The sequence below is a fragment of the Ranitomeya imitator genome, chromosome 7 (genome assembly GCF_032444005.1).
Source record: "Ranitomeya imitator isolate aRanImi1 chromosome 7, aRanImi1.pri, whole genome shotgun sequence".
NCBI classification, from domain to species: Eukaryota; Metazoa; Chordata; class Amphibia; order Anura; family Dendrobatidae; genus Ranitomeya; species Ranitomeya imitator.
Window position 1 is genome coordinate 50,574,689 of NC_091288.1, and position 25,341 is coordinate 50,600,029.

General features: G+C 39.4%; 1 protein-coding gene across 1 annotated transcript in view; it reads right to left on the reverse strand.

Annotated features, from left to right (window-relative positions):
- TTN (titin) overlaps positions 1–24,887 on the reverse strand; it is a 281,101-nt gene extending 256,214 nt beyond the window's left edge. Inside the window, exons 1-10 of the mRNA XM_069735553.1 lie at positions 24,671–24,887; positions 23,585–23,688; positions 11,735–11,938; positions 9,869–10,156; positions 7,651–7,736; positions 7,306–7,550; positions 3,948–4,164; positions 3,086–3,235; positions 1,133–1,267; positions 623–751 (exon numbers count right to left, since the gene is read on the reverse strand). Coding sequence (XP_069591654.1) covers positions 623–751; positions 1,133–1,267; positions 3,086–3,235; positions 3,948–4,164; positions 7,306–7,550; positions 7,651–7,736; positions 9,869–10,156; positions 11,735–11,938; positions 23,585–23,675 — 1,545 coding nt within the window. The 5' untranslated portion in view covers positions 23,676–23,688; positions 24,671–24,887. The remainder of the gene's footprint in view (positions 1–622; positions 752–1,132; positions 1,268–3,085; positions 3,236–3,947; positions 4,165–7,305; positions 7,551–7,650; positions 7,737–9,868; positions 10,157–11,734; positions 11,939–23,584; positions 23,689–24,670) is intronic.
- Between the last annotated feature and the right edge of the window lie 454 nt (positions 24,888–25,341).

Here is a 25,341-nt window from a genome sequence, read left to right on the forward strand (position 1 = left end):
ACTGGATGGTCAAACTTATGCCAAATGGGTACCCTTTGGAACAAATCTGGATAGAATACACTGTGATCCATCCAAAACGTATCCAACCACATAGTCGAATACATATTTCAGTACAATTTTTTTATATGCACAAAACTGCATATGTCTGGACATAATTAATTGGCAAATGCAAATGAAATGTTGGTCTCACCCAAAGAAGTAGAGCCTACACACAAAATTGTTGCTGCCAATGTTAGTGGCCACATTAAAACAAAGTAAACTGCAAAAGTTGAAGTTTCCAATACAAGAGTTTGGTTCTTGCTTTTAACAAGACATTTATACAGTTTGCTTCATGTAGTGGTACTTTACGTGTGCGATATGGAAAAAAAGGCAATACGTATACACATGTTACATATAATACATATATATAAACACATAAAAGATATCAGTTCATATAAAAACAGGAGTTTACTGTGGCTCTCTGTTCTCATATGGCCCTAACATGCACGTGGTATATGTGCGCCAATTGGGCAAAACACCCAACACAAAAGAGGTGATTGAAAACAAACGTGAAGAAGATTGGAATAAAAGAAGTGCCCCGTGGTAAAGAAGAGTACAGCAGATGTGATCACTGAGCTGGTACCTCATCAGATGCTTCTGGTACATCAGAGATATCTAACATTTCTGTACAAAGAAGAGTCCGACTTCTTGCTTGCTGTACAGCGGCCAGAACCGTAGCCACAGCCATTACTTTCTCTGAATCATAATTCATCTGTGCAATCGGTAAACGTACACGACAATGCAAATCTTTAGGCTTTAATGCTCTATACAGTTGTTGTGCAAGTACAAACACGGGTGCTTAGGTTATAAAAATCGAAATTCATACATGTGTGGCCAGTGCCAGAGGCGGTCTACCTTAAACATGTGTTTTTTGAGTCGCCAACTGGATTTACCTTTTTTTGCCCAAAGTCTAACCTTAGGTTAAGCCATTGGTACTGGCCACATTATCTTAGTTAGTAAACATTCCTTTAACATATTAGATTTTCCAAAAGGAAGAAAAAATATATATTTTCAAGGCTTGTGTTAGCTTCCACAATTCTGACTTAATTTATGAGTTATGTACTATTTGTGCAAATCCGGTAGTGGAAATCACCTGTTCTTGTACTGCGTGTATCTGTTCACGCTTGGTGGCAGCAGCTTCTACCGTTCTGGCAATGGTCTCTTGTCTGCTTTTTTCACTGGACACAACTACAGTGCTTACAGAAGTTTTTTCAGCTTCTTTCCTTACCTGGTATTTATGAAAAAAATTGTTGCTTATAATGATAAATATCAATTCTAAAATGTGACTAGCACCAAAGAAAAGCAGATGAAACGAGTGAGATTGAAGCATGGAAGTGTAGGTTATCTGATGAAGATGATGATGAAATAATGAAGGTCAGTGAAGCGTTCAGCAAGCTCTTGTTATATTATGCTTAGTAATCAAGGGACACGCTGGTCTGAAAAGTAATGGCCCTTTGGCCAAATTGAATTTGATGTGTTTAAAGGGATCAAACGATCTTTTGATATGTCATATATACAAACTCGCAGACCACATGAAGTGCGTCCAAAAAAGGATGGTCAAAGAGGGCTTAAATCCACTTGGCATCATTCATATTGTTAATTTTAATGGATCTTTTAATGAATGTTGGGTTGGGTTTCCAATAACAAAAACCTATGGACAATGCCAAAAGTTTTCGAGCATTGCAAAGAAAATTAAAGAAGCACTCTAGCAAAACTATTTTTATTTTTTTTACTTTTCAAGTGCAGAATAGGCTTAATAATCTATAGGCCATGTCTGGATTGTCTACCATTTTCATTCCTTTTTCCTCTTGCATATGGTTCTCATAATGCAGAATACATTTCCCATGATGGTTTAGCTCCTATTTAATGTCAGCTAGTGATTGTTCAGTGACATAGAATTGCTGCTCCTTTATGTACACAGCAGAGTCTCAGTGTATCCTATGTGATGTTACAGCAGTCTCAGTGTATCCTAAGTTAGGTATACAGCAGTCTCATTGTATCCTACGTGATGTTTACAACAGTCTCAGTGTATCCTAAGTTAAGTATACAGCAGTATCAGTGTATTCTATGTGATGTAAACAGCAGTCTCGGTGTCTCCTGTGTGATGTATACATCAGTCTCAGTGTATTCTATGTTATGTAGGCAGCAGTCTCAGTGCATTACATGTAATGTATACAACAGTCACAGTGTATCCTATGCAGTGTATGCAGCAGTCCCAGTGTTTCATATGGGTTGTACACAGCAGTCTCAATGTATTCTATTTGATGTATACAGCAGTTTCAGTGTATCCTATGTGATGTACACAGCAGTCTCAGTGTTTCCTATGTTATGTAATCAGCAGTCTCAGTGTATCCTTTATGATGTATACAGGAGTAGCTCAGTGAATGTGGTGCAGCTTCACACAGCAGAGTCTCTAATATATTCATCTGCCTCCTGCTTGTGATAGCTTCCTCCCTGTGAGCACTTAATTGTGTAAAACTACATCTCCAGTAGTATACACTGGAGATTATTCACACATCACACAGATAGACATTAGTAGTGTAATTCAAGGCTGTCTCAAAACTCTATGGCACTAATGATTGTAGCGACTCACCTACTACACCATTACTCTTCTATACAAGACAAAATTGTGTTCTCAGCAGCTTGGGGGACATACAAAGGAACCAGAAAGGTAGAACTGGGAGGGAAGAGAAGGACTCTAAGAGCCATCAAGATAGATTTTATAGGATATGATTTCAACCTGTAATTCACAGGAAGTCAGAGATTTTCTATTCAGGAGAGCATGTACTACCCTGGTAGTCACACTGGAGATCACATGACTCAGTAGCTCATAATGGATATTTGGATATAACTGATCTGGGATAGAACCAATTACACAGTCAGATATTGTTGGTAGGTTACAATTAAATGTGCAAAAATGTATGCTAGAGTGCTACTTTAATTTCTGGAATTCAGAAATAGACTAATGTATACAAGTTGCCAGCATGCCCCTGGTTTAGCAGCATATTTGCTCTAAGTGCTATTAATGTTTTACTTTTTTTTCTACCTGCTCATGGACAGGTTGAATTTGCACAGCAGTCATTGCTGTCCTTTTAGCGGTCAGTTCAGTGGCACTCGGAGTAGGTTCTCTCACTCTGGCCATATCAACAGCAGCAACTACAGTAGCGACAGCTGCTGTTTTTCCTGCTCCGTGGACCTATATCAGTCACATTAAAATATACATTTTACAGGTAAAATTTAATCAAAAAACCACAATAGAGAATATATAAAGAATCATCACTTGCTTTAAAAGCTCCACGTTATGGCAAAGACTAAACAGTAATCTTGGGTACACAATATGGTGATTCTATGGTTTCAGCCATGGGAAAAGATTCCATCATAAAATGTGTCCATTGCTGTTGTGTCCACCCAAAAGCGCAACGTAAAATCTCATGGTAGCCCAATGACAAGAAAGGGGTTGTCCTGTGAAAACAAGTTATCAGCTATCAAAAAGATAAGTGATAACATTTTGATTGGTTGGTGTCAGACCGCTTGGACCCACTTCGTTAAGCAAAACAGGGAACTTACACCCTCAATAGAATGATGCAGCAGTGAGCATACTAGACCACCACTCCATTCATTGTGTAAGGGGCTGCCAAGTGCTTTACCCTTACAGAATGAATGGAGCAGCAGTTGAGCATCTGACCTAACAGGGATAAAAGTTTCCCATCTGGATTGAAAATTTCTAATTCTGCTGATGACTGTGGACTAAGTAAGTTATCACCTAACCTGTGGATAGGTGATAATTTGTTTTCACTGGACAACCCCTTTCAGTTACGACTAAAGTTGTGTACCCTGTTTTTTCTGTCTAGTCTATGCCTAATAATAACTGAAGATATGATCAAATATGTACACAATGAGGTCCTTACCTCTCTGGTATCCACACCAGTAACTGTGATCTGCTCCCTGGATTCCCACTTCTGCTCAGTCTTTATATGTGAGGCTGCAGAAGACACAAATACTTCATGCTTCCAAGGAGGAGGAACTTCAGCACCAACTGATGTTGAAGTGATTCTTGCAGGAGAAGGAGACTTCACAGATCTGATTGGAGACGTAGACAGTCCTCTTCCAGCCGGGGAGACTGACCTGTTGGTAGTAAAAGATACTTGTACTATGATTCACTAACGACCACAGAAAAGATTTAGCTTTCGAAAAGAAAAACTTAAACTAAAAATAATTAAAGTCAACGATTATTGAAAAGAACTGTTTCTCTATGGCAAAGAAAATAAGAAGAAATCAGAAAGTTTAACATTTGTTAGTCAAAGAACAAGTTGCGATTCTGGCAAGATTGCATTCTGGAAAATATACAATAGGTGGGGATCTCGCTCCACATGAAATTTGAAGATGCTAAAAAGAACATGCTTTCTTGCATGTCAACTACAACAAATAGCTTCTCCTACCTATTAAACAGCAAAATACAAGCAACGCACAGATATTTGTGTGTTATCTGTTTTTTTCATGGGGCCAATGAATTTGGCGAGTTTGATCCTCAACACTGATCTAAGTAAGACATGTTTTGAAAATAATCGGGTTGCAAAAATATATATGAAAAGGCACGTTCATTGTAATGGGTCCATGTACTAAAAAAGTGATATATGAGAGAGTCCTTATTCTACAAAAAACAAATATCCATGTGGGATCACATTCCACCTAGGTAAAGGGTGGTGGAACATGTAAGCATATTCCATATTAACATATTATATATTCAGTGGGTTGGTACACTATTTTGGATCCATGATGCTATAACAAGGAATGTCCGCAGTGCACTAAAGAGGAGGTCACAAATCCAATGAATCCGCTTGCCAAAGACATTCTACAAGTTTAAATGTTGTTTATGTACTGTAGGTGGATGGAGGAATAAAAAGCATTCTTTCTAGTTTTCTATAAACCTTGTGAGTGCTATCACTTTTTCTTCTCTAATATTTTGGACCATATCTAAGAATATTTGCAAACATAAAGAACAGTTCCAATATGTTCTACAGGAATCCCGCTTCTCCCGGCTCCATGCTTTAGCCGTGTGTTCATCGAATAAAGAGAGAAAAAAGAATTTCCTGTGTGTCAGAGTGCCACCTTCTTCGCCTCCACTACTATACAGAGTAGGGATCTAATAGGGACAAACAGATGTCCAGATACAGCAATCCTGAAGGTAAGTTGCAAGGCGCTATGGTGTTACCGAAACCCGATGACACAATTTGCATAGTCATGGAGATTTACTTTGTGTTTGCTTGGTCATTTACTTTACATTTAGGCACGTTACCTGCTAACAGCGGTCCAAGCTAACATTCGTGACACGCCAAACGTTTGTTACACAATCGTCACATCTGTAATTTGGATCTGCTTACAGAATCTGCCATCTTAACAATTAGCGGGTGCTTTTTATGCTTGTGTGAATAATCCCTTTTTACGCAATGTATTTCTTCATTAGGTCGGTGTCCCTCTTGCAACTGCAATGCAAGAAACTCATGCGAGTCTCTCGCCTCAATATCTGGCACTGTATTTCTATGCAGCTGAACGCTCCTGTCCGAACCGCCGGTGGCAGTGCTGGGTATTGAGACAAGAGACTCGTGCGAGTTTCTCGCATTGTAGTTGCAAGTGGGCCACCGGCCTTAGATAGACTTTGGTAGACTTTCCTCTAAGCATCAAGTTGAGCACTTCTCGATTCTGCTGAATGGCCAGCAAGACTCGTAGAGAGGAGACAAATCACAAAACATGCTTACTAGAATTACCAACTAAATTATTTACCCGCCTACTGATTGCATGAATTGTGCCCTATAATTCTAGGAATAGGTTATCAGTACCAGAAAACACCCTCAGTAAGGTTGTTTTTCTTTTTTTGGCATACAAGAAAAAAACAAACCCTTTTTAACTAGTGCGCTGGATCCAATTTTCATCCATTTTTGGTCAATTTTTACCATCTGTTTTTCTCGCATGCAAAAACAAAAAAAAGCTTGTTCTAACCAATAAGCAGGAAAAAAAACAGAAAGCATAATGATGAAAGACAGACTGAACCTGTGTGTTATCCATTTTTCATGGACTCATTGACTTGCATTCACGAGTTTAATCAGTGACCCAGATCTACAAACCACATGGAAATGTGAATGGCTCCACAGACTGTTATGAGTGCATGTTCTATCCATGTTTTTACATGGACAGAAAACATCTGAATTAGGTCTTAAATAATTTCTTTATATAAATACTAATTCAATGTCTCTTGGGGGTCGAGTTCCTGCCGCTGCACAGGGGGAATCTCGAGCCATGTCCGCTGCAGTCTCCCATTCTTCTCCAGCCGCAGTGGAGCCTGCTCAGCAGAGACATCGGTCTCAGCGTCTGGCTCAGCCTGATACTGTGCAAATGGTTACTGTTGCCTTTCCAGGCTCTACCCTTGTAGCCAGCACTGGTCAGCGGCGAGCAGGCTTTTCTGGGACTAAGTCCTGCTTTTTACGCACTGAGCATGCCCATGGGAGGACCTCTCATTGGAGGTCGGGGTCACACGCTCAGGCCCTGTTGCAGCTCCTATTGGTCCACCAGGAAGGTCCTGTAGAGCTGCAACTATAAAAGGTTTGCATGGCCGCATGGCCATGCGCTAGTATCAATTGTATTTGGCTAATGCCAGTGGATACTGTACCACTCTATACTTATGTGGTGTGAGGCTGTATCTTTGGGACTGTACACTCAGGCAAGCAACTAGCGTCAGTGGGGGCAATTAGCCTTGGCTTAGCATCTGGTTCCTTCATATATGTGGTTAGCACAGAAGAGTTCCAGAGCAAGCACAACCCTTAGGGTAATAGTTTTTTGTACACCGCGATTCTGTGAGTCAACAGAGATCGCTTCCAGTTCACACGGGGTGAAGCTTAACCCACGTGTGAGAACGGTGGACCTCGGCCTGCAAATGCACCTTGTAGCTATCTATCTATACTCGGTGCATTCCGCTAGCAGAATATGTACTAGTGTTTTTGCTATAATTTACACCACCTTTTACAATGAATCTGTTGAGATGTGCAAGGACATATATTATATCTTTCACAAAGCTCTGACAACTTTTCAAAAGGTTGACGTAACTCGTGTAAAAGCAGCAAAAATTATATCTTTGGGAAACGTTGTGTTGCACAAAAAGGTACGAAATTTTAACACCTGAAATTTTAACATGCTTAATGAATTGGCTACTTAGCATGTGATAGTAGGTAAAGGAAAAATGATTATAAAGCAAAAAATGTAACATGCTATTACCTGACAGGTGACGGTACTGGTGCTTTCACTGGTCTAACAGGAGAAGGAGATTGCCGTACAGGTGATGGAGATTGCTGTCTGACCATCTGAACTTTTGTAGGAATCACCGGTGGAGTTGGCGACTTTGATGAAGGCTTAGGAGGAATTCTGGGAGGAGTCTTGTGCGGTAGCTGCACTCCTGCAGCGCTTTCAATAGTCATTTCAACTGTGGTACTGGAACGCGCATCAAAATGAGCCTCTACTCTCTGTAAAATGCACAGCACACGTTAACACGTTAGTGATGAAATATATCTCCTTTGTGAATAATAAAATGAATTGCTTTTCATTCACACAATGCTAAACTACCTTTTCGAAACGTGCTTGTCTGGTCTGGGAAATCTGAGCAGTAGATACAATTGTTTTTGTCTTTTTGGCAGGTATTTCTTCTTCAGCTAGAATGGAAGAGGTTGAAAATAAGATAATTTAAATTTAGCAGTGTAGGATTATGGGTTCTCGGGGCCCCTGACGGATAATGGTTCCTGATACTATTATACACTAGTGGCACCAAGGATGTCATAGCACTACTAGATCTTGGTACCAGAATCAAAACCATATCACTTGTAATGAAAGAAGTTTTCTCATAATCGATCTTTAGGAATACACCTCTCCCCAGCCTCCAAGATTCCTGTTTGCCGGGGGATGGAGGGGGTCACATTCCTGAATGATGGACAGTTTAGACCAGCGGCATAATTACGGTGCTGGTCCAAAATATTCTCTCTTCGATCCTGCAAGCAGTGGCTTGTTTTGCATCTGCAACCCTGAAAAAGCTCAGGGAGACTGAAGCTAGAAGGATCCAAAAATCCTGCTTGTTTCGAAGCAAAGCTTTAAAGTTGTAGAGAAAAGTGCTTGTAAGTGATCTGCTCCTTGCCTAGATCATTGACTGCTGATAGAGTACCAAGGCAACAAGCAGTTAATAGAATAATTAAAAATCCCTTAGCTCTTGAAAACTGAGATTTTTGAATAACAAGTAAATTGCAAAGTTGCTTTTCTGCACTTTGTTATTTTAACCATTTATACCGTTAAGAGAAACCCTGTGCAGGTAACTGTTGTGTGGCCCCATTTAAATTACAAGGTGGCAAGAGCTAAGTCAGAGCTGCATCCTCTACACATAGTCCCAGGCAAAATATCAGAAAATATAACTTGGAAGAAGTTGAATGCGAAACGCGCATTGGGGTGATTTCCAAGCTGCTCTCTATCACAGGTCTCTGCCTCTTTTTGTAACTCTGTATTTACTATTGTTTTGCATTTGATTCCCCTAATTTTGTTGTGTTGATGCTCCATTGGTGACTATATCTTGCTTGAAGTTTACTAGGTTATCATCTTTCTTCTGATATTTTGTTTGGGACTATGCGCAACTCAACACTCTTTATCCCTCTTGGACCAATTACATTTTTTTGTCTGATAGGCGGCACTGTTGCTACAGCCACTTGGCAATCTCTTTCATCTCTTAAATTGCAATTTGTCAATCTCTTGATATATTATCAGGCTTATTATAGATAAATTTGGACTTACTTCCAATTGAGTGTCCATTTCGTCCCTCCCACTTTTAGTTACTTGCTATTTTTCTGCAGCTACTTTTCTTTTTGGTTCCGCAGAGATATACCGTAGTTTATAATTAAGAACAATTGTGATTTTTATATGGCATTACTACTTTAGGGCATACCCTATATAGCAGTTTCTCTGATATATTCTTTTAAATAACATATCTTTAATATGTTTGTAATTAGACTAATAAGATTTATTCTTAATATTTGGCCTATATACTCCAGTTTTCTCTTAGGTTTTTGTCTACAAGAATCTATGGGGTAATGTTTATCCTTGTGGAGAGTGACAAGTCAAGCCTGGCATGTCAGAGTGAGGAGACTTATAAGCAATGCATGCTCCTCTGGGAAATTAAATATGCAAATTGTCTCTTCACAGAGGAAGAGGACTAAAACTCTAGTGTTTTCTAATGGAAAGAGCAATCCTACAACTCATTATCAACCCTTCAATGAGTCTTGCAATGAAATTTAGGATAAAAGCAAAATCAGAATCTCAATGTTTCAGGGTATTGCTCCTTGTCAGGGCAAAGTATGAGAAATAATTTGGCTAGGTATGCCAGAGCTGGTATGTCACTCTCCACAAGGAGAAACATTACCCCTTAAAGACTCGATAAAGGGTTGATAATGACTGGTAGGATTGCTGCTTCCAACAGGTGGTGCTATAGAGTTCAAGTCCTATTCCTCTCTGAAGAGGCAATTTGCATATTAAGTTTCCCAGAGGTGCATTGCACGGCAAATAAGCCTCCTTACCTTGGCATGCCAGAGCTAGTATGTCACTCTTCACAAGCATTACCCCTTAAACCAAAAGTCAATATAGACTCTTTAACGAGCCTTATATATTGCAAAGCTCACTAAACAGTCGATATTGACTTTTAGGATGGCTACTTCCAATAAGTGGCACTAGTTTTAGTCCTCTTCCTCTCTGTAGAGACAATTTGCATTTCTACAAGAATGAAAGACTTTAAACTCCTGAAAATCAGTACCTTGAACAGTCAGTTCAGCTGTTGAAGTAGCACGTCCGACATTATTAGTTGCATTTACAGAATAGGTTCCGGAATCTTCAGGGTACGCTTCTGCAATGATTAAACTGTAGAGGTCTCCATCTTGAAGGATCTGGAAATCTTGGGAGCTGTGAATTTCAGCTCCCTCTCTGTAGAACTTCACCACAGGTGTAGGGATTCCACTCACTCTTACGTCAAGTCGAACTTGACTGCCTTGTCTTACTGTCGTAGTCTGTAGTCTTTGTGTAAAGTTTGGGGGTGCTGTTTCAGCTAAAAAAAATCGAAACAGTAGAAAGTCAGACTTAAAATATCAATACATTTATTAAATGAGTAAATGCAATGTATGTGATATGCACGGGGCAAATATTAGGGCAAGTTTACCAGTATGTGTGATGAAACATAAATTGTTCAATTTTCTATAAATTCAATTTATAAAGAGATCAAAACAACAATGCTCGGGACAGATTGGTTTCTTATACTCCTAAGTCACACAAGAAGAACAAATTATCTACAAATTTAAGTGTACAAGGCTAGTATTATTGCACTTTGCCACAACAAAAGGAGGTGATCCTGAACAGGAATGATCTATGGAGCCGTGTATTGATCCATTGGATTTCTGACTGATTGAATAGGAGGGTGCATCTATGGTGTGGTGTCTTCATCATTTGGTGAGATTGTTCCACTTTTGTATTATATACCCCTATTCATTTTTGTGAGCATACTAAGGGTGATCATCAGTGGTACTGATTTTTTTCACGTATTTGATCATGAGTATGCTGGCATGGACAGGAGCATTGATATCTGTGTTGATTTATGTGTCTGGTTTCTATGCTGAGCCTGGGTTGGGCTCATAACTGCCTTAGGAGTATAAGAAACCCATCCGTCCTGAGCATTGTTGATTTGATCTCTTTATTGATAAACAGTCCATTTTCTGATTAATGATTGATTAATACACACGTTTTGTTTCTATGTTGTGTCATTTTAATAGATATAATAAATGCTAGGTTTTAGGTTCCCTTTTTGCTATTTATTGAAGCATTTTTGATGTTGCAAAATTTCGGTACCTATTATTTAAATTAGGCTACTGGCATTTTTTCATTGCTTTTTTAACATTCGTTTTAATAGTGTTTTTGACGTCCATTGCTTTTCTCTTGTTGGTGTGTTATGCTTTAAATAAAGCTGCTTTGTTTTTGATGCTTACTGTTTTTTTTTTTTGCTTTGACAAAACTGTATTGACATACTTAGGTGCGGATTACATGCGTTTTTGATGTTTTTCCACCTTGGAAAAGCACGAAAAACACGTGTGAAATTTTTTCTGCTGATTTTCCACATGTAATGTAAACTTTTGTGGAAAATCCGCACAGAAAACTCAGCACACACAAGACAAATTGACATGCTGTGGATTTGAAACGCGCACTCCAGGTCAGTATACGCAATGTCAAAAAGAAGCACAGTGGGCATGAGATTTCTATATGTTCCATCCACTTTGCTGGAACTGTAAGCAAAACTGTAGCATCAAAAGGCACTAAGGCTCATCGTGGTAATGTAGCCTAATAGGGAACTGATTTTTGAAAACCTTGTTCACTAGTTTGTACTACTAGTTACTTTTGATTTGTGATGCAAAATCCAGACTGCGGGGCTGTAACAACTTCTGAGTGTGTGAACATAGTCTTACCTTTATTTAGTAGCTCAAGCTACTTCAACCCACCTCTAGAGAGCAAGCTGAATAATAATAGTAGTAATAATTATACTCAGTGAATTAACATTTGGTTTAACCCATTGTATTCTGTATTTATAATGTTCTGCATGTCATGCAGTGTTGGAAAAACATAAAGCAAAAATTTGTACCGGTAACGAGTAGCTCAGCGGTACTAGTTGCTTGTCCTGCTCCATTGGCGGCTCTTAGGGAGTATCTTCCACTGTGTGCTGCTGTGGTGGCGGGAATCACAAGTTTAGCGCGGCCATCGCTAAACGTGATCTGGACACCTGGCAGTGTAGCAGCAGAAATAACCTGGCCATCCCTAAACCAGCTCACCTCAGGAACTGGAAAACCTAGGAAAGAAGAAAAGCGATGCATCACTATCATATTTGTATACAGTGCGCACAACATTCATCGCGGAATTGTAAATTGATGTCATTTTTCTTGTTCAACAGAGGTTGACTTTTAATGTGATAGTCATGGAATATTTTGGTAAATTAGCAATTAGATTTGCAGCACACAAATTGGAAAATAATATACCTATAAATCTTGTAACAGCCACGGATGCCCCATAACAATAATTTTACAACAGATGCCCCCATAACTCGGTTACCATCACAGTTGCCTCAATAACACTGGTGCAATCACAGATGTCACCATAACACCAGTACTGCCACAGATGTCATCATAACATTAGTATAGCCACAAGTGTCACCATAACACTGGTATAACCATAAGTGTCAGAACAACACTGTCAGAGCCATAGATGTCACCATAACACTGTTATAGACACAGATGTCACCATAGCATTAGTACAGCCATAAGTGTAAATATAACACTAGTACAGCCACAGATGTCACCATAACACTGGTAGAAACACAGGCGTCACCATTACACTGGCACAGCCATAGGTGTCACCGTAACACTGGTACAGTCACAAATGTGACCATAACACTGGTAGAGCGCTGGGGTCCTGGGTTCTAATCCCACCCAGGACAACATCTGCAAAGAGTTTGTATGTTCTCTCCGTGTTTGCGTGGGTTTCCTCCGGGTTCTCCGGTTTCCTCCCACATTCCAAAGACATACTGATAGGGAATTTAGATTGTGAGCCCCATCAGGGACAGTGATGATAATGTGTGCAAAACTGTAAAGCGCTGCGGAATATGTTAGCGCTATATAAAAATAAAGATTATTATTAGAGCCACAAGGATCAACATTTTACTAGTACAGCCATAGGTGTTACCATAACACTGGCACAGTCACATGTGTCACTATAAGACTGGAACCGCCACAGATGTGACCATAACACTGATACAGCTACAGGTATCACCATAACACTGGTAGAAACACAGGCGTCACCATTACACTGGTACAGTCATAAATGTGACCATAACACTGGTAGAACCACAAGGATCAACATTATACTAGTACAGCCGTAGGTGTTACCATAACACTGGCACAGCCACATGTGTCACTATAAGACTGGAACCACCACAGATGTCACCATAACACTGATACAGCTACAGGTATCACCATAACACTGGTACAGCCACATATGTCACCTTAACACTGGCACAGTGTCACCATGACACTGGTACAAATACAAGTGTCACCATGACACTGGTACAGCCTCAGATGTCACCATAACAATAGTACAGCCACAAGTGTCACGATAATACTGGTAACAACCAGAGGTTTCATCATAACACTAGTACAGCTATAGACATTACCAAACCACTAGGACAGGCAAGTGTCATAATAACACTGATACAATCACAGATATCACCATGACACTGGATCAGCTACAAGTGTCACCATAACACTTGTACAGTCACATATGTCACAATAACACTGGTGGTAATGATACAAGCATCATTATATCACTGGTACAGCCACAGATGCCACCACAACACTGGTACAGTCATTGTCATCACCTTACCACTTGGACATCTTGGGTGATAATAACACTGGCACAACCAGTTATGTGCACAAAACACTGGTACAGAAACAGGTGACACTATACTTTTAGTGAGAATTTTGAAATTCATGTGCAAATAAATGTATAATAAGAAATAAGTGTATGACAAGAAAAACTCTTTGTTTTCCATTAGGCTAGGGTCACATTGCGTTTTACTGTGAGAGCTAACGGACAGCGTTGCACGGCGAAATTAACGCCGTGCAACGCGCCCGTTAGCGCTCCCATTGCCCGCAATGTAACAGCGCATTGCTAGCGCGTGTCATTTTCGGCACGCGCTAGCGATGTGCCAGTCTTTTGTAGTGCGCCTCGGACGCTGCTTGCAGCGTCCAAGGCGCGCCCGAGGTCCGTTCCCCGCTCTCGCAGATCGGGGATCTGCGAGAGCGGGGACGTTAACGCGACCCCGAAACGCGGCCCCTAAAAAACATTGCATTTGTGCAATCCGCTAGCGCTAGCGCTAAACGGATTACCCTAACGCAATGTGACCCTAGCCTTAATGAAAGCTGTGATGATTGGTTGTTCTGGACAGTTTTACTTTGAGAGTTTCATAAATCCCTCTCCTCCCATGTTTCTAGCCTTTTCATTTCATTACATTTTTGGTGGCATTTTTATTTTTTTACATTTTGCATGTTATACAAGTTGTTTTTTTTTTTACATTTTTAAGTTCTATAAATAAACCTAATCGCCATACTGAAACAAAACTGACTTTTGATAAGAATGATACCGATTCCAAAATTTCTACAAAAATGTCACAAACTGAAACACCGTACTAAAAAAGAGAAACTATAACTATGTATAATATAATATGTAACTATTGTGGGCCAGGCCAAATAAACAAAATAACCTGATTGTGAGGCTACCAGGTGTCAGAGGCCACCAGTCTAATACTGATGGTCTGTCTGTTTTATTATTTTTACTTCCAAAATTGGCAGATTTCATAATATATCTGTATATGCGAGATACATGCCGCTACCACCAGAGAGCGCTAACTGCATATGGATCTACACAGATCAGAGCTGTGAAAATCTATAGATGGGAATCTCCCTGTGCTGGTGACTGCAGATAGCTGATATAGCGGTGTCAGCAAACGGATGAACACATTTGGTGCGGTCCAGTCAAAGTATGGAAATTTATACATAAAATTACTGTAATTATTTCACTGAAATACTGAACATACTGATTGGATAAAAATCTCTTTTTTTACAGTCCATTTTAAAAAGGCCAAACATTTGGAATAACTCAGATGTATCTAACTGTATTTTTACTCTTTCATCTACATTATCTTCTGGATCATCGCTATTAGGCCACGTTCACACAATCAGTATTTGGTCATTATTTTATATCAGTATTTGTGAGTGATAAATGCAGAAGTGGTGCATATGTTTCTATTATACTTTTCCTCTGATTGTTCCACTCCTGCTTTTGGCTTACGAATACTGGTGTAAAATACTGACCAAATACCGAATGTGTGAACGTGGCCTTGCAATGAGCTCAGCTGCCTGAAACATTTTTTTCCCCCATTTCAATTCATTATTCAGCTCAGCTCAGCACCACCCTACATCTCCTCCCTGGTATCAGTCTACCACCCTACCCGTGCCCTCCACTCCGCTAATGACCTCAGGTTAGCATCCTCAATAATCAGAACCTCCCACTCCCGTCTCTAAGACTTTACACGTGCTGCGCCGATTCTTTGGAATGCACTACCTAGGTTAATACGATTAATCCCCAATCCCCACAGTTTTAAGCGTGCCCTAAAAACTCATTTGTTCAGACTGGCCTACCGCCTCAATGCATTAACCTAACGATCCCTGTGTGGCCTATTTATAATAAAAAAAAAAAAAAAAAAAAAAAAAAAAAGGTTCCTCGCATCATGTTCTCATACACTTTATGCAGTATTAGCCCTCTGTGTCTGTACTGCTACATACTTAGGCAGGTAACTGGTTCATGCAGCTTTACATGAACACCTGAGCCTTACACTATAGCTGGTCCGAATAACTAAAGCAATTGTTACCATCCACCTCTCGTGTCTCCCCTTTTCCCCATAGTTTGTAAGCTTGCGAGCAGGGCCCTCACTCCTCCTGGTATCTGTTTTGAACTGTATTTCTGTTATGCTGTAATGTCTATTGTCTGCACAAGTCCCCTCTATAATTTGTAAAGCGCTGCGGAATATGTTGGCGCTATATAAATAAAATTATTATTATTATTATTATTATTCAGAAGAATGGATGAATGATTTGGATGAGTTATTTGGGAATGAACCATTGATACAGAACCTGTTTTGGTAATCATATATTGTGTGTGTATATATATATATATATATATATATATATATATATATATATATGTATATATATATATATAATTTAATAAATAAATTTAAAAAATGAAAAACAGACATGAGCGCCTCTGCATGGACAACATCAGCCATAGCCAGATGCTGGTTACAAGTTCATTTTCTGGTACCTTTCTATCACTCTCAAATATGTACAACAAGGTAGTTTTGCCATTCAGGGGTCTTTGTCAACTGGGTGACAGCAGTAATTTACAAGAACAACTGAATGGATTGCATTAAAGGCAATTATTAAATCACTGCTCAAAAAAATAAAGGGAACACTTAAACAACAGAATATAACTCCAAGTAAATCAAACTTCTGTGAAATCAAACTGTCCCCTTAGGAAGCAACACTGATTGACAATCAATTTTGCATGCTGTTGTGCAAATGGAATAGACAACAGATGGAAATTATTGGCAATTATCAAGACACACTCAATAAAGGAGTGGTTCTGCAGGTGGAGACCACAGACCACATCACAGTACCAATGCTTTATGGTTTATGTTTTGGTCACTTTTGAATGTTGGTGGTGCTTTCACACTTGTGGTATCATGAGACGGACTCTACAACCCACACAAATGGCTCAGGTAGTGCAGCTCATCCAGGATGGCACATCAATGCGAGCTGTTGCAAGAAGGTTTGCTGTGTCTGTCAGTGTAGTGTTTACACTACCAGGAGACAGGCCAGTACACTAGGAGATGTGGAGGGAGCTGTAGGAGGGCAACAACCCAGCAGCAGGACTGCTACCTCAGTCTTTGTGCAAGAAGGAACAGGAGGAGCACTACCAGAGCCCTACAAAATGACCTCCAGCAGGCCACAAATGTGCATGTGTTTGCACAAATGGTTAGAAACCGACTCAATGAGGATGGTCTGAGTGCCCTACGTCCACAGATGGGGGTTGTGCTCACAGCCCAACACTGTGCAGGATGCTTGGCATCTGCCACAGAACACCTGGATTGGCAAATTAACCACTGGCGTCCTGTGCTCTTCCCAGATGAAAGCAGGTTCACACTGAGCACATGTGACAGATGTGACAGAGTCTGAAGATGCCATGGCGAGCGATCTGCTGCCTGCAACATCCTTCAGCATGACCGGTTTGGCAGTGGGTCAGAAATGGTGTGGGGTGGCTTTTCTTTGGAGGGCTGCACAGCCCTCCATGTGCTCACCAAAGGTAGCCTGATTGCCATTAGGTACCGAGATGAGATCCTCAGACCCCTTGTGAGACCATATGCTGGTGCAGTTGACCCTGGATTCCTCCTAAAGCAGGACAATGTCAGACCTCATGTGGCTGGGGTGTGTCAGCAGTTCCTGCAAGATGAAGGCATTGAAGCTATGGACTGGCCCATCCATTCCCCAGACCTCAATCCGATTGAACACATCTGGGACATCATGTCTTGCTCCATCCACCAACGTCACATTGCACCACAGACTGTCCATGAGTTGGCGGATGCTTTAGTCCAGGTCTGGGAGGAGATCCCTCAGAAGACCATCCGGTGCCTCATCAGGGGCATGCCCAGGCATTGTAGGGAGGTTATACAGGCACGTGGAGGCCACACACTACTGAGCATCATTTCCTTGTCTTAAGACATTTGCACAGAAGTTGGATCATCCTGCAGTTTGATTTTCCACTTTGATTTTCAGCATCATTCAAACACCAGACCTCCATGGGATATTAGTTGTGGTTTACATTGATCATTTTTAGGTTTTACTGTTCTCAACACATTCCACTATATAATGAATAAAGATTTAAAACTGGAATATGTTATTCAGTGATATCTAGGATATGGGATTTTAGTGTTCTGTTTTTTTTGAGAAGTGTATATAAGTATTGCAGGATCTCCTCCTGCACTTGTTACGGGAGCCTTCCTCACTGACTGCACAGAGTTCCTGTTTGTAAAATGACTGCTGAAGGAGAAACGTGATCAGACCTGTCCTTCAGCCTCCACCAATTGGAAAAAACTCGGCAAGGGGAGGAGGTAGATGGTCAGGTTTGGTCCTATGTTCCTCCATCAGCAGATATCATGAGAGCAGGAGAGCTGCGCAGTCTGTGAGGAACAAGTGCTGGAGGAGAACCTGTAATGCAGTTAGGGCCACAAAGTTGTGGCCAAACACATTTGTTAAAACAAAGAGTAACTCCTTTATAAGGGGAAATTTGTCAATTTAACCCTAAAAAAAACAATAATCTTTGCTATTATTTGTTATTATGGTATAATGTGTGTAGTCAGAGGCCTTTGTGGCCGTAGTGAAAATGTCATTTACCGCTGACATCTTATGTAACAGAGGTGCCATTGGCTCTCCTCAGTCAACAGATCTTAAAGGGGACTTTTATATCAATGGCCTATACTTAGTATAGGTCATCAATATCTGGTTGGTAGGGGTGCCACACCCAGCACCACCACCAATCAGATGTTCTCAATGCCACCGGTGATTGGACGTGCTCTGTTGTGGAGCTGTACAGCACAGCTTCATCAGTCATATAGTGGCCATGGCTGGGTACTGCACATCCACTCCCTATTTAAATCAATTGAGTGCAGATGTCTAGGGCCCGGGTGCAACCACTATATGGTTGACAGAGCTGAGCTCTGTAGCCCAATAACTGAGCATATATGGCCAACACTGGGACTGGTGAACCGCTGATCAACAGGGGTATCGGGTGTTGTGTCCCCAACCTTATCAGAAATTGATGACTTATCCTATACATAGGTCATCAAGACAAAAATTCCAGACAACCCCTTTAAGTATAGCTGCAATCTCTGCACTCCTATAGGTATACTCTTATATATAGTCCTTATTTATATAATATCATCTAGGTTTTTAATCCACTCCTATATAAAATAACCTAGGCACTTAATTCAGTACTACATAACTCTGTTTCTAGTTTAGAGCCCTCTTATGTGAATTGGTAGCACTGGGCCCTATGAAACACCAGGGCCCAAGTGTAACTAGGTCTTCTGGGCCTTCTATAGGTCTACCTCTGTACAAAACCTCTGTGTGTATACAGTTACCTTGGTAAGAGCAAGTCTGTATGAAAGAAAGAACCTGAGTACATATAATCTAGGTTTATGTAAAGCAAGATAGGTAAATAAGCCAATTTTTGATAAAATTTTGGTACATAATCCAATTATATTCAAAATAACAGGTACAGTCAGGACCTGCTCCAGCTTTATTTGGGAACTCTTCACTTTTGAACTTCCCATCACAGGACTTGAACCTATGATCACTTGTTCGCCAGCACATTACCCTGCAATACTGTAATATTGCAGTGCACTGTAAAATTACCCATCTCCTATGAATCCAAGTCACAGGTTGGATTTTCCATGTATACTAACAGGGCAAACACAGGGACCTTCAGATGAACACCTGGCTGCCATGATAATTTTATTCGCATCCTATAATCATTTTGCAGGGACTGATGGAGTTCAACCGGGACTTTATCCCCCATTTACAACCTCTTAAAGGGGTTGTCTGGTCAATATCGATAAGTCTGTGTGACTGCAGACTTATGAATCCCCCCAGGGCACGCACTTTGTGCTGCGAGGATTCGCTGGTTTCAGAGCTGGAAGTGGCAGTGATAGTTTTTGATTTGCATACTCCTGGACTGAGCCCGTCTAGTGAGCCTGACCTTGTTCCATACACTTGTACGGAGCGAGGCTGCACCCACAGGTTGGGTTCTGCCCAGAAGTATGCATATTTCGCATATTACCACCATTCCCGGCTCAGAAATCAGCAAATACAGTGTAAAGTGCATGCCCTGGGGGATTCATAAGTCTGCAGTCACACAGAGTGACAGCATACTTTTCATTTTAGACCGGACAACCCCTTTAAATGCCACTGTCACAAATGACAGCTCATCTAAAAGGTTAAACTTCTTGAGTCCGAGCTATTTCGATGAATAACACAGCCAGCATCCATACTCCACTCATGAGTCTGTTTCATACATACAGTGTGTGTGCACATATCTACCATACATGCACAATGGATATCGCAAATTAAAACATGGGTGCCATGAGGCCGGACATTTGCCAGGTGCTATACTTTTCTATATATAATTGCTGGGGTAGATATTCGTGAGCTTCCCCACAACGCCTCTTGCCTTCCATCTTCATGGTCTACACAATGATTAATGTCATTCTGATATCTTGTGCATTCACATCCTACTGTCAATATGTAAAAGCTGCCATGTCAGTAAACTTCTATTTTAGAAAAGACAGCTGGAGTCGAGGTTTTGATTGACAGGACAACTATTTGGAGGCATGACAATGTTAGGGCATGAAGGCCGGGGATTAACACACGTCAGACCTTTTATAGTGAAACAGCTGTCTGCATATAGATCAAGGGGGATCAGCTTCCCCGAAATAGCACATCACAACTGCGCCTAATACCATCCGACCCTTTGAACCAAATGATAAATTTGTCATCATTTCACTCTGCTGCCAAAGTCACTAATTAACTACAAAACTGATAGCCGCCATCCTTCTGTATTCATCAGTAATCTATTCATGAGTATCATTACGCTCTGATGACACCTAATGAGATATGTGACCAAAAGACGTATAGAGGTCTCTGTAAGGACCCCCGAATGTTCTACAATATTGGTCCAATAAAAGTTATATTTAGGCTATGTTCACACTAGGCGTTTTTTCAGCTGGTTTTGCTTGGTTTTTCTTGCTTTTTTGTTGTTGCGTTTTTGTCATTTTTCTGCATGCTGATAAAGTTTTGTGCAAAAAAAAAAAAAATCTCATTCTATTTAATCAGGTTATGGCACAAAAGAGGCTGCAAATCCTGATACCTGTGTGTTTTTGGTGCAGATTTTCAGCGTTTTTTCACCACCCTTTACTTTCAATGGGTGAAAAAATGCTGAAAGAAGCGACATGCTCTATTGTGCAAAAAAACACGCATAGCACAAAACCCTGATGACAAAAAACAAAATGTGTTTGTGAGATTTCGGAAATCTCATAGACTTCGCTGGTACTGTAAAATGCAGCTGAAAATGTGCATTACAAAAACATAAAAAAAACTGAAAAAAATGCCATATGTGAATATAGCCGTATGGTAAATAAACTCGGGGAGCTGTTTGAGCACAAATTCAGTACATCCTTAGAAATCCATACATATACTTATATATATGAGTATTGGTTAAAAAACAAGGTCCTCCTGACTCAAAAAGCTAGCATACGTGTAGAAAAAACATGGCTGTTTCCTGAGGCCGGTTTGACAAATCCGAATTTCACAGTCCGTGCTGTGTATGGACCACAATGTATGGACTGGCTGAGGGTCCCCAAATCTGACTGACTGTTGAGTTCGAGCTGATACAAGGACTGTGAAAATCAAATGTATAAAACCAGCCTTACAGAAAACAGCTCCTCTCTGCTTCATGGACTGTGTCTGGTATTGTAGCTCAAACCCAACTAATTTGAATGAGTTTGAGCTGCACTACCAGGCCTGGCCTATGGATAAAAGAGGCGCTGTTTCTGGCCATTTTTTTCCCTATCCGCACACAATCCTTTGATATATAACTGTAAAAGTGTAGATATGGAGTGTTACCGCAACTAAATGACTGTATATTCATTTATTGCGTCTTATTGGTATTTTTGTATTTTTAAAACTGCTTGAAAAAGCCTGGTTGCCATTTTTAGTTCTATAGATCATATAATATTAGCTGACATTTATAATATAGTTCAGCAATGGTCAAATATACATGGAGCCGACTAAAAACCCTAAAACCTGTAGTTGTTGTCCATAGCAACCAATCACAGAGCAGGTTTCATTTTTCAAGAGCAGAATACGAAATCAAAGCTGTGCTGTGATTGGTTGCTATAGGCAACAAATACAGATTCATAAGTCTTCCTCACTGAGGTCAACATTCATCGCATATGTATCATACGTAGCAAATCTATTTAAAAAGAAATGTCAACTAGTGAATATATAATGATTTAATTTATACTATATTATCTCGTTATCTGTCAGCCAGCTTTACAAGACAGACCCTTGTGAAGCTTGTGGGCCTCAATGCAAAATCTCACATCAGTTCCCCAGACTATCACAGTTTATTTATGAGTGTTGGTCTTCTCATAGGCATCAAAGGGTCCGTGTGGACCACCCTAGGGTGCGACTACACACTGTAGATATGACCCTGCCTGTGTCACCATATGTAAGAACCAGAATAAGGTCAGGAAGGATCACAAAATAAATCGTGAAATACAAATATACATAAAATAAGAGACAAGATATGAACAGAAAAATAAGGCTGTTATCACAATTAATATTTTTCACACACAGCGTTTTTGCAAAAAAAACAACAGGTTTCTTGTGACGTTTTTCAGTGTTTTATGGCCATTTTTTAGTATTTTAAAATGAGTGAAGGAGGTTTTAAAAAAAAATCTGAGGCTGATTTGTGAGGGTATGTGCACACGCTGCGGATTTTGCTGCGGGTCCGCAGCAGTTTCCTATGCGTTTACAGTATAATGTAAACCTATGGGAAACGAAATCCGCAGTGCACATGCTGTGGAAAAAAACGCGCGGAAACGCAGCGGTTTACATTCCGCAGCATGTCAATTCTTTGTGCGGATTCCGCTGCGGTTTTACACCTGCTCCAATAGAAAACTGCAGGTGTAAACCCGCAGCGGAAACCGCAATAGAAACCACAATAAATCCGCAGGAAAAACCGCAGCGGTTTTGCACTGTGGATTTATTAAATCCGCTGCGGAAAAATCCGCAGCACTCACAGATACGTGTGCACATAGCCTAAGAATCCGATCCTCAGATTTCTGCCCCCTCATTGCAGTTCCATATATGAAAATGCCCCATTCAATGGGAATGAATTTCCCACAGAAATCAATGGGGGGCAATTGATTAAGTAAACTATGCTCCAAAATCCATATGAGAAAAAAGTCAATTTAAATATTCTCTAAATATATATTTGCGCTATGGATGCGTTGCAGATGTTTGCTGAAATTAAAACTATTCTTATGTTTTAGCTAGGTGGCAGCTTTGGCCAAAGATCGCTATATGTCTCTGCTAGTAGCACAATATGGGATCGCATTGTGACTTGTGACTGCGACAAGAAAGTGACAAAAAAATCCAACCAGATCCAATTTTTTGTTACTTGCCTGTCGCAGCATTGCGCTGAGCTGTACCAGTGACATATGCCAATTTTTGTCCGCACAACTTGTGTCGCGAAAAAAAGTCGCCTTGTACTCTCTGCCTTAGTCTTGATAATTAGTCATTTATTTAGACATTGCTCAGGATTTAAACCCAGGTTTTACCATATCATAAATTATAAAAAAAAATATGGACTAAGCAATGCTAACTAACGAGAATATTTTATTGATTACACATATTTATATTCAATATATATATATATATATACATATATATATATATATATATTTATCACATTACATGCAAAGGAATTAATTTAAACAAAAATAACAATATTATAATATTGCATTTTTATTTTTGCATGATGAAATACAATATAATAAATGTGATATATTTACACAATTACAATATAATACAATACTATATATACATATAAATATATATGTGTGTATATATGTATATATATGTATATATAGTATTATATTATATTGTAGCTGTGTAAATATATCACATTTATTATATTTTATTTCATCATGCAAAAATAAAAATGCAATATTATAATATACCGTATATAAAAAATAGTTACTTACCACTAATCTGAGCCTCAAAGGTTGCAGCACTACCCTCCAGTGCCACAACACTTTGTACCGGCTGTATAAACGTCGGTGCTTGCGAAGCCATTTTTATAGGCACTCTGAAAAGAAAATAAGAGATAATACAAAAATTAAATATTAAATATACTTTTTCATACTTTATTTTTTAAAATGTCAGAATAAAATTGTTTTTGCAACTATGAAATGTTGTTGGAGAATCAGTAGCGTAAAGCTGTAGAAAAGCACTATTAATTCATAAAGGAAATAGTTAATAAATTAATTTTGTATCTATTTTATTATAAATTATTGCATACCTATACTTTACACAAAGCTCTACATATTATAATACAGAAGTAGTTTTCTTTTTAAATAAATCATGGCCCAAGTTTCTAGAGTTATAAAATATTTGCTAAGTTGTTTTTAACATTGGAAAATAAAATTAATTATTTGACTAAAATGTTTTAGAATTAAATGATAATATAATAATATGCCAAGAAAAAAAGTATTAAATCTGTTTTTAAATTCTGTATTTTTTTAATAATGTGAATTAAATAATCTGGATTAATAAAGATCACAAAAGGGCATGTACTAAATTTAGCAAAGGGGCTATGATTGACAGGAGACAAGTGGTCACTGCTGGGATGTTACAGATATGGGAACAGATGATTCCCTTAAAAAGTCATCCGAGCCTAGCTGATTCCTTCAGCGTCTTATCAGAGTTATTCCTGGCACATGTCTGCCTGTGACTAATACTTTTAAACCTTGTCAGTTCATTTAAAAGAACCACAAGTTACAAAATACGGTATTTATTCTAGATATCGATACTTTGAATATACAAGTATCAGCACAATACATAATACTACACATATTACTGCAACGTAGTCAGATATCTTTTGGCAATATGTACAAATACAGATAGATACTACATGAGTATAATGTTATTTAATTAGTGTACAAATTATCTAAATTTAGCTTAATGACAGTGATACATATCATAAAAATATCTAAAAAGTTTCAAAAACATATATACATTTCAATAAAAAAGTTAAGCAGCCCAACTAGTAAAATAAACCGACCACTGACCTGAGATCTTCAGAGTGCCTAAAAGGATTGGGACTAAGCCCAAGTGTTGGAAAGCGACGTCTTTATCCCAAAGAAAATTGTTTGACAATCCCAGTGTGTAAATGGTGGACCTCTGTGCCTAGAAAACAAAACTACACAGGGGTTGGCTGTGTGTAGTTTTGTTTTTCTATGCAATCCCTACACCCGAGGCAAGGTTGGGGATGCACTAACTGCTCAGAAATGCTAACTTGGTGCTTTTACCTTTTATACCCCTGATCTGCTGACAGACCCGCATCATCACTTCATGGGCCCACCCTATTGACCGGAGATGCTGGGAGAGGGTGGTCAACTCTATGTAATGTCACACCTGTCTCCATGACTGCTGGTGCTAAATTTGTCATTCTGAAATTTGTCTCCACTGAGGAAACCCAACATGTGCGCTGTGGGGGAAGTGAGACTGTCCAGACTTTGTCTTTAGTATTTCAGTGGATAGCAATAAAAATGCGAGACAAGGAACTACCACTCTTCAAGTCATAAATCGTAACTATGTGAAGCTATATACATTAAAAAAAATTATCCTAATTACCAAAATATATATGATATAAAGTAATTTCTTTAAAAAAAATAACAAAACTTTTTTTATTGCAAAGTCCAATATAGATTTTTCTTTTTTTATAATCAACAGGGTGGCC